The sequence below is a fragment of the Chiloscyllium punctatum genome, chromosome 42, assembly GCF_047496795.1.
Source record: "Chiloscyllium punctatum isolate Juve2018m chromosome 42, sChiPun1.3, whole genome shotgun sequence".
Taxonomy (NCBI): domain Eukaryota; kingdom Metazoa; phylum Chordata; class Chondrichthyes; order Orectolobiformes; family Hemiscylliidae; genus Chiloscyllium; species Chiloscyllium punctatum.
The window spans coordinates 14,623,261-14,634,028 of NC_092780.1; the positions used below are offsets into that span (position 1 = coordinate 14,623,261).

General features: G+C 44.0%; 1 protein-coding gene across 5 annotated transcripts in view; it reads left to right on the plus strand.

The window, feature by feature from the left end:
- The window catches only part of LOC140465753 (NGFI-A-binding protein 1-like), a 60,315-nt gene extending 56,254 nt beyond the window's left edge, over positions 1-4,061 (plus strand). For all 5 annotated transcript variants that reach the window (XM_072561462.1, XM_072561464.1, XM_072561465.1 and 2 more), the window contains 2 exons: positions 472-687; positions 3,654-4,061. In XM_072561462.1, the coding sequence (XP_072417563.1) occupies positions 472-687; positions 3,654-3,709 (272 nt within the window). In that variant the 3' untranslated portion in view covers positions 3,710-4,061. The remainder of the gene's footprint in view (positions 1-471; positions 688-3,653) is intronic.
- Positions 4,062-10,768: the final 6,707 nt, after the last annotated feature.

Consider the following 10,768-nt stretch of genomic DNA (forward strand, 5'->3'; position numbering starts at 1 on the left):
TTATCTGGGGTTACGGGTTCAAGGTATGCCTTGTAGAATTCCAGGGAAGGTGTGGGGAGAGAGAGCGGGAGGGCGGGAGGTCAGTCATTTGGAGATGGTGTCTGGGCTCCCATTGATGTCCAGGATTGTTCTCAGCAGCATTTCAGTAAGCTGAGTTCGTTTTTAATCACTGTAAGTTAAAGATGCAATTGGTGTTGAAAACATCTCTTTGATGTAATGTTTCTATCGGGACTTTGAGATCTCCTTCGGATAATCTGAAATTCGGATTATTGATATTTGGATAATCGAGGTTCCTCTGTATATACAGCCCTCCAACTCTCATTCATTGTTATGTGTGTCATGTGAGCGGCAAGTCATTATTAAGAGAAAAGTTGGTGTTGTAGGAAAGCCACATGGTGTCTGGTTTATACGTTGAATATGAATGCATAATCCTGCTGTTGTCATTTTCCTAAAGTTGTCCTTCTGATACAGATGCGTCTGAGGATATGACTTCAAACTCCAGTCTCGCGCCATCTCCGTGCCCCTCCGACATTCCCAGTACGTTCAGACCCTGCCAGAGCAAAACGAAGCAGATGATTCAGTTGGCACTGATTGATGAGGGGCTCCGGGTGGCACAGCAACATGCCTCACCCAGTACTGAGGAGGGAGAGAGGATCAGCCCCAGAATCAAACAGGAGGCTTTTTCTGGTAAATATTCTATACATCATGGAGCTTTGTAAACTGTAAATCTTACAGAGATGAGGAGGAATCTCTTCTCTCAAAAGATTGTGAATTCTTTACCCCAGGGACCTGCCGAGGCTTGATCATCAAGTACATTCAAGACGGAGGTGGACAGATTTTTAATCAGTAAAGGAATCAAGGTTTATGGGGAAAAGGCAGGAGAGTGGTGTTGAGGATTAACAGATCAGCCATGATCTCACTGAATGGTGCAGCAGAATTGACAGGCTGAATGGCCTACTTCCACGTCTTATGCTGAAAAGAGACAAGCTGCTGAAGCCTCGTATCTTTTTTTCATCAGCGGAGCTGCAAGAATGCCAGATTTCAAAGGGAGTAACAGTTTATACCGCACGAGAGAAAGATGCTGATTGTTTGGTGAACAGACACTGACTCGTCAAGGCCTTTTACTGGACCAGTAGTTTCCTGGTGCATTTCCTGTGGAATGCTTTGACCAATTGATTGCCAATCAGTCAGCATCCGTTTCTCATGTAGTATAAAGTATTGTTGCCTTTGAAATTCGGTATGCGTTCATCTAGAGTAGGACAATAAACTTCACCAACATATCTCTGTTTTCAGCAGGAGTGTCTGTTTGTATCATTTCCTCATTCTGAGCTAATGGACTAGAATGAGGTGTCAGAAGTATTGGATGAATAGTATTTAAGATAATGATGTTTCCTCTTGGGAGCCAGATATTTCTTTGTCAAAGTTGAAATGGCTTCCTCTCCTGAGGCTGTTCTTCGTTCCTGGGATGTGATTCTGTTTACTAACAGCCTTGCAGTATGTCAGCTAAATACTTGGGAATCTGGGGTAAAGCATTGGTTGTTCACCAAGCCCACACCCCCCACCCCTCCCCGCCATCATTTATCCATGGGCTATTTCATTGGGTAGAGATTGACAGTGAGAATCCTGAGAGCTTCCCCCAACTCCCTCCATCGCCCCCATCTACCCCTATTTACAATTTCAGTCCAGGTGATGAGAGCCCAGAACCCAATTAAATTGAGCACCTCTATAGGGAGAGGCTGAATAGGCTGGGGCGATTTTTGCCTGGAGCTGAGGGGTCACCTTACAGAGGTGTAAAATCATGAGGGGCATGGATAGGGTGAATTGCCAATGTCCTTTTCACAGGGTTGAGATGTCCAAAACTAAAGGACATGGGTTTAGGGTGAGAGGGGAAAGATTTAAAAGGGACCTAAGGATAACTTTTTCACACAGAGGGTGGTGTTTGTATGGGATGAGCTGCGAGAGGAAGTGCTAGAGGCTGTTACAACTACATCATTTAAAAGGCATCTGGATGGGTATATGAATAGGAAGGATTTAGAGGGATATGGGCCAAGTGCTGGCAAATGGGACTATATTAGGTTAGGATATCTGGTCTGCATGGATGGGTTGGACTGAAAGGTCTGTTTCTGTGCTGTACATCTCTATGACCTCCCAGTCAGTATTCCAAATCAGATTGTGCCTTTACCCAACTGGAGAGTTGCAGAAAAATGCATTAATTTTCTTGTGATGAGATGCATCATATCCAGATCAGTCATGTGACCTCATAACCGGAATGAGTAAAGATTCACTCTGTTTTTGATCACAGAAGAGCTGAGGATTAGGAGTAAAGCCTGATTAAAATGCTGTGTGTGGAAAGTTAGAAGGACTAATACTGACCAACAGCCCAGAAAAGCTCAGCTCAAAGCCCAAAAAGAACAATCCTTTGCACAGATATCCTATTTAAACTGTGGCTTAGGTTTAACTTTCAACCATGGCATTGGGGTAAGCCATTTAGGATTGCATTTAAGAGAAATTGCCTCACCCGAGGGCTAAAGGAATCAATGGGTATGGGAAGAATATGGGAATGGGGTTCTGAGTTGGATGATCAGTCTGTTGGATGATGGAGAAGGCTCAAAGGGCTGAAACATGTGCCTATTTGCCATGTTTCTAAAGCTACAGGTTTGAGTCTGAGTGCCACCTTTGAGCTGAGCCAGGCTGGTACTGAAGAAACTTTGTTTTCAGCTCAAAAAGCCGGAGATTATTCCTGATGGTACTGATTGGTGCCAAGATCCTCTTGTGGCAGCCCAGTTAAATCGGTTGGTGGGTGGTGGCTGCCCTAAGTTCTGTCTCTGTGACCTGCTTCCTCAAAAATGTGCCACCACTTGACCATCTTCATCTACCCAGTGACTCCACAAAGAAAGCGAGAGTGATGGAGAAACTTACTGCTGTCCATTACGTGTTCCCATCGGGTTGGAACATTTGTCCCAGTCAGCCTTGACTGAGATCAGGAATTTGGGTAGATGAGCGTCAGTACTCCAGCGTGAACTTTCCATGTGAATTATGAGTTAAAATCCACCATTCCATCATGGCTGATCTGTTTCTCAACCCCAATCTCCTGCCTTCTCCCTAACTTGCACTCCCCTGGCAACTTAAACACAATGAAAGAAAATCTGGGGAGCAGGATTCCAGGGGCAAAGATATAAATGAAGGTTCGATGTGTCCTTTTGAGATGAGAAAGACTAGGAGAGGTTTAGGAAGAAAATACCACAGTCCAAGGCCAGACACTCCTTAACTAATATAACCAATGAACCATGGAACAGTGTCAGAAGACAGGGCGTTGGATGCTGTGGTGTAGAGGGAGAGAATGGGGCAGTGGTTAAATGTATAGAATGAGGTAATCCTACGTTTTAAAGGATATCACAAAGCTGTACAGAGTGGTAATGTCATGTAATGTAGAAAAGTAGAGAGATGAATAAATGAATCAATTAGCTTTATTGTCATGGAGAGGTGGGGAGGGTGAATCTTCTGATGTTTTTGCTTTGTGGATCAGAGTGTATTTATTACAGAACTTTCAAGTCTGTGATGTGGTAGCTTTTATGTGATCAGGGAAATGAATGAACTTCAGGGTCCCATACCTTTTTTTTGCCTTGATTATGTTTCTTTCTGTCTTGCTGCAGAAGATGAAGAGAATTACAAGGAAGATTCTGATGTTACATCAAATCGCAACTCATGAACTTTCATTTAGTGACTAGACATTTTTAAAGGCGTAATGGATTAGGTTTCTTTTTTAATTCATTCAGGTACAAAAGTATTTATTCATTTTTTTTCTAATTAATAAACGTCTTTTTTTATTGTGTAACTTTGAGTGTCTTTTTGGAGTATTTTGAAATTATTTCTGTATATACGTTTGCTAAATCAGCAACCAAACAGTTAGAAACAGTTCCTTTTTTTAAATTACAGATTCAGGAATTACAGTATTGTTTTTGCGTTTTTTTTTAGTTTCTGTCACTGTAAGTCTATGTCATTCTGCAATTGTCTCGTTTCAGACAGCAATAACACAATAAATATTTACTGCTTTGTGAAAATTTGCTGCTTGTTATCATTCTCTGCGGTCCTTCCTGGGGCCAACCTCTGTCAACTTACTCATTGAAGATGAGCAGTTTCGACTCCTGTGAGTTTCCCTCCAGATTTCCACTCTGCCTTGTTTGGAAGCATATATCAGTTCATTCAGATAATAGTAACACACATGTGAATTTTGGCCATTACAGACAACCCTTTTCCAGTCTGCATCTGGCATCTACACACATGCACTTTTAGAGAGGATTCAGGAACAAGAGTCCTGCATCAGTGTATGATCGGGTGAGGGTGAACTGAGTGTCTCCTCTCACTTATCTCTCCACGCTTCAGGCTCTCTGCCTGTATTCCTGATGAAAGGCTTTTGCCTGAAACGTCAATTTTACTGCTCCTCGGAGGCTGCCTGAACTGCTGTGCTCTTCCAGCACCACTAATCCAGAATCTCTCTGTTTGAGCTCACTTGAACCCAGATTTGAGAATGTGGTCCACCCTATATCCTACATCCCAAGAAGAAAACTGAACAATTACACGAATTGGCTTTATCGTGACATGTACTCACATGAGAATAGTGAAAAGTTTACAAGTCGCCACTTACAGTACCATCTTAGGTACAAATTCTTGAGTACAAATTCTTAGGGGGGGAAAAAAATTAGAAAAATAGGGAAATAAGAGTTCAGCATAATTGTCCTTCTAAACCAGACCGCATTGGGTTTCAGCTTGAGGCTGGGAGTCGAGTTCACGATGAAACCATACCATTGAAAAGTAAGGAGGAGTTGAGAGTATGGTGCTGAAAAAGGACAGCAGGTCAGGCAGCATCCAAGAAGCAGGAGAATCGATGTTTCGGGCATAAGCCCTTCATCACTTGAAAAGTGACTACTCTGATTTAAATAGAGTCTGGATTAGTGGTGCTGGAAGAGCACAGCAGTTCAGGCAGCATCCAAGGAGCTTCGAAATCGACGTTTCGGACAAAAGCCGACTTTGTTTAAAGCCTAGACAACTAGTGAGTTTGTGACAGCTGTAAAAGATCCCAGTTCTGTCTCAGCCAGCCACCCTCTGGTTTTATGTCAGGAGATGGGGAGTTCACAACTAGCTCTCTCTTTTAAGGTGAGTTAGCAGCTCATATAAGTGGGTGTGAGTGTCTTGTGTTTACCCAGCATTTCTGGCTGGCCATTGTTCCCAGATCTTGAGGAAACCTGCTAGCTAAGGGAATGCAGGGCCTGCTGAATGCAGGAGATGCCTGTTGACAGTAGCTGGATTAGGGTGCACCTGCCACACCTAACCTTTTTGTCATTTGGAAATTAATATTTCTGGAAGCACAAATGTTTGTGGAATGTTCTGCCCGGAAGTGTTGAGGAGGAAGGCTCAATTGAGGCATTTAAGACATCGTAAGTTGATGATTTGGTTAAAACAGATGTGCAAGGGTATGATGAAGAAGCAGAAAATTGACACTTGGTAATGATGCTCACTTAATGAGCTGGTGCACACATCGTGGGCTGAATGGCCTCCTGCATTGGAAAATTTTGTGATTCGTTAACTGCTGCACTGGAAAGAGCAATGGCACCATTCTGAGGGATTTTTGAATTAATGTCTGGGGTTATTTTTCTTTACTAGATATTTTAATATTGTTTTCTTTAATATACTCTTGCCCTGTATCCATTCAACTTAATGTTAGAAGGACCTGAGAAATAAAAGTACATGTAAGAATAACGAACAAAATTGACTTGGACACATCTGTGCAGTGTTCAGCTTTGCTATGCAGCCTCTATGGAAAATAAAGAACATGAAAGCATGGGAAAGGTTCAAGCAGGAAGACCACTGGGAATCTATGTTCTGTGGAAGGCAGAGTGGGATAACCATAGTGGAACATTCTTACACCAATTAGCAGAGTAAGGTTAAGGCTGAAAGGTCACTATGGCAAGATGAGATAATACAAGTAATGAAGCAAGTTTCTCTGTTTAGTGTTATTATGACAGGATTGGGACAATAAATATTTGGGACATGACATTAAAATATCTAATTAATAGTTAGTAGAGTCAACTTGAGACAGGAGACTATTGTAATAGTTGGAATAGCTAAATATCTATCATCACAGGTTAGTCTGGAATTGAAGATCACTGTAGCACAGTTAGCAATAAATATCTAACCGTGACATTATAATAACATTGAGTAGAATGTACAACTAAAGAGATAATGGGAACTAACATCACTGGTTTATTGTGTAGCTCGAGTGAGGTACTTTGATTAATATAGTTGGACATGATAAACTAACAGAAACATGATTAAAAAAATATAAAAATCCATGGACCCTGAGGTCTGTGGGCATTCAAGAATCTGCTTTCTCAGTGTCATGGTTTTTTGTTTGCAAATAAAAGACCAACTTCTTGAAGAACTCTCTGCGTCTCCTGGTGATTCTCCATATTTTCTCCACAACACCTCCTGGTTGAGTATTCACTGTTTCAATGTACTGTTACATTTTTATATTGGTAATGCTATTCAACACATCTTTAAATATTTCAGAATGAGATTGTGAAATCTGTTTAGCCTTGAGAATTTGTTGAAACAAAAATCGTAATTGTTCCAATTTTATTCCTTGCCTGTTTGTCTCCATGGACACTTTCTGTGGATAAGACCATAAGACTCTGGAACAGAAGTGGACCTCTAAGTCCATTCAATGAGATCAATACTGGTTTGATAATCCTTAACTCCACTTTTCTGTCATTTCTGTATGGTCCTTGATTCTCTTACTGATTAAAACTCTGTCTGTCTCAGCCTTGAATAGACTTAACGACCCAACCTCAATAACCATCTGTGGTAAAGCATTCCAGAGATTCACGATCATCTGAGGGAGAAATCTGTCCTCATTGGGGTCTTAAATGTGCAACTGTTATTCTAAGATCAGCACTGTGGTCCTAGGCTCCCCTACAAGGGGAAATGACATTACTGCATCTACTCCATCAAGTCCCCTAAGAATCTTGTATGTTTCAATAACATTGTCACTCATTCTTCCAAATCCAATGAGTATAAAGATGTGCAGGGTAGGGTGCACTGGCCATGCTAAATTACCCTTAGTGTTTAGGGATGTGTAGGCTAATTGGATTAACCATGGGAAATGTGGTGTTATAGGGTAGGGGGATGGGTCTGGGTGGGAGGCTCTTCAGAGGTTTGGTGTGGACTCGATGGGCGGAATGGCCTGCTTCCACACTGTGAGGATTCTATGATTCGAAAGGCCTTGCCAGTAACTGTTTGACATCTTGTTCAAGTGATGTAGGAGCAGGACTGAGAAGCAAGAGTAGGCCATTTGGCCCTTTAAGCCAGCCCCACCATTTGTTAAGATTATAGCTGGTCTGTTTGTAGTCTCAGTTCCAATTTCCAGTGTGCTCCCCAGTAACCTCTACTCGAAATCCAGTGTTCAAACTCTGGTCAGCGAATTTCCACAAACTGTTTGGGCATTGAAGGCTTACCCCAGAAATGCATCTTCTGGAACAGATCCACAGATAGGAGCTAGCTGCTGAAACTTCTTTCCCCAGACAACTGACAAAGAAGCCAATTATTGGGCCTTCAGCCCCATCCCCACTTCCTTCCATTAAACATGTTATAGTCTGAACACTGTGTGATTTCCTACCCTCTGCACAGCCATCAAGGAACACATCAAGTGACTATCTAAAATATCACATTGTGAAGGTTCCTACTCGAATGCATCATAGAATCCAGGAACAGTTACATAACAGAGGAGGGCAGTCAGCCTGGGTATCTCCATGCTGATAAAGCGTGCCACTGGAAAAAGCACAGTGGGTCAGGCAGCATCTGAGGAGCGAGAGAATTGACGTTTCAGGCAGGATCCTTCTTCAGGACTGGGGAGGGGGGGGGGGGGGGGGGAAGGGTGACTGAGACCTGCTGTGCTTTCCCCAGCACCACGCTTTATCAACTCTCACTCTCCAGTATCTGCAGTCCTCACTGTCTCCTAGACCCTGCGTAACTCCAAGACCAACTCAACTAGTTCTACTAGCCAGTCTTCCTCGCAGCCCTGCAATTTTTATCTATTCAGATAACTATCCAACTTCTACTTGAAAATAAATATGGAACCTGATTCCACTACACTCTCAGGCAGTATATTTCAGACCCCAGCCACTCGCTGTGTTCATCTTACTTCATGTTACCTTTGGATTCATTTGCCATCAAATAAAACGGGTGTCTTCTGGTCCATGAATGGGAACAGTTTCTCCCTATTTGTCCTGCCAGGTATCTCATGTTTTTGAAAACTTCTATTAAATCTCCTCTCAAACCTCTCCATTTCATCCTAAGACTTAAGCTCCTCATCCTCAGAATGATTCTCATCAATAGTTCTTGCAGTCTCTGTAATACTTTCTTAACCTTGTTAAAGTGCGATCCTGATAAAGCGCGATCCTCAGAATCGTACACAATGTGCTAGTTGAGTCTCAATCAGTGTTCGCAGAAATTCCAAGTTTTCAAGGTTACAAGAACAAATGGTACATTTTAATAAAGGCTGTGGTTAGGCTGTAAGGTGATGGGATTTCACAGTTGACCCATTAGGAGCCAAAGAAGACTTATGAGGTCTGGGTAAATGAGCAAGATTCAGTATGGGTAAGGATTGAGGCAATGGGGGCTTCAGACAGGCTGTGTTGTCAGAGATTTTGAGATTCACATGGAGAATGTTAGATTCCTACTTGGGATGTGGGCCTCACTGTGAAGGGTGCACTGTTACTCATCTCTGGATGCCCCTGAACTGAATGGGTCACTGGACAGTTCAGAGGCCAGTTAAGAGTGTCTGGAAGTTGTGTCAACCAAATGAGGTAAGGATGATAGATCTTCTTCTCTAAGAGACAGTAATGAACGAGGTGGGTTTTTAGGAGAAAGTGAGGACTGCAGATGCTGGAGATCAGAGCTGAAAATGTGTTGCTGGAAAAGCGCAGCAGGTCAGGCAGCATCCAAGGAACAGGAGAATCGATGTTTCGGGCATCAGCCCTTCTTCAGGAATGAGGAAAGTGTGTCCAGCAGGCTAAGATAAAAGGTAGGGAGGAGGGACTTGGGGGAGGGGCGTTGGGAATGCGATAGGTGGAGGGAGGTCAAGGTGAGGGTGATAAGCCGGAGTGGGGTGGGGGGCGGAGAGGTCAGGAAGAAGATTGCAGGTTAGGAAGGTGGTGCTGAGTTCGAGGGATTTGACTGAGACAAGGTGGGGGGAGGGGAAATGAGGAAACTGGAGAAATCTGAGTTCATCCCTTGTGGTTGGAGGGTTCCCAGGCAGAAGATGAGGCGCTCTTCCTCCAACCGTCATGTTGCCATGGTCTGGCGATGGAGGAGCCCAAGGACCTGCATGTCCTTGGTGGAGTGGGAGGGGGAGTTGAAGTGTTGGGCTATGGGGTGGTTGGGTTGGTTGGTCCGGGTGTCCCAGAGGTGTTCTCTGAAACGTTCCGCAAGTAGGCGGCCTGTCTCCCCAATATAGAGGAGGCCACATCGGGTACAGCAGATGCAATAGATGATGTGTGTGGAGGTGCAGGTGAATTTGTGGCAGATATGGAAGTATCCCTTGGGGCCTTGGAGGGAGGTAAGGGGGGAGGTGTGGGCGCAAGTTTTGCATTTCTTGCGGTTGCAGGGGAAGGTGCCAGGAGTGGAGGTTGGGTTAGTGGGGGGGTGTGGACCTGACGAGGGAGTCACGGAGGGAGTGGTCTTTTCGGAATGCTGATAGGGGAGGGGAGGGAAATATGTCCCTGGTGGTGGGGTCCATTTGGAGGTGGTGGAAATGACGGTGTACGATACGCTGGACATGGAGGTTGGTGGTGTGGTAGGTGAGGACCAGTGGGGTTCTGTCCTGGTGGCGGTTGGAGGGGCGGGGCTCAAGGGCGGAGGAGCGGGAAGTGGAAGAGATGCGGTGGAGGGCATCGTTGACTACGTCTGGGGGGAAATTGCGGTCCTTGAAGAAGGAGGCCATCTGGGTGGTACGGTTTTGGAACTGGTCCTCCTGGGAGCAGATGCGGCGGAGACGAAGGAATTAGGAATATGGGATGGTGTTTTTACAGGGTGGGAGGTGGTGTAGTCTAGGTAGCTGTGGGTTTTTATACAATGATCCAATAGTTTCACAGTCACCATACTGAGACTAGCTTCAATTCCAGTGTTTTATCAATTTACCATCAGCTGTTGTGGGATTTGAACCCACGGCCCAACATCATTAGTTAATGCCTGTTCAGCACTAGTGCAGTGACATTAAAAATACATCACTATCACCTCCAAAGGCTTTAGCATCAGTGTCTGGCAGAAAGGCTGGAATTGTTACCCTGTAGACGGCTGTTGTAGCTGGGTTAGGAAGTATATCTCAGGCTGAGATAGAATTTCATTGAAGAATGTGGTGCTGGAAAAGCACAGTCAGTCAGACAGCATCTGAGGAGCAGGAGATTCGACATTTCGGGCTCAAGTCCTTCATCAGGAACGTTAGACTTTTCCTCAGAGAGGGAATCAAGGATTATGGTGAAATGTAGGAAAGTGGAGTTGAGGATTTCCAGATCACCCGTGATCTCATTGAGTGGCAGAACAGACTCAATGGGCCGAATGGCAGACTTCAATTCCTATGACTATCTAGGTGTGGTGATATGTGGAAAACGTTGCTGAGGATGTGTTAAAATGGTTTCGTAGGTGTGAACTTTGAAACCTAACCTCAGGATCAAATAGGATAACAACACTGTGCACATTCCAAATGATTGAGAAA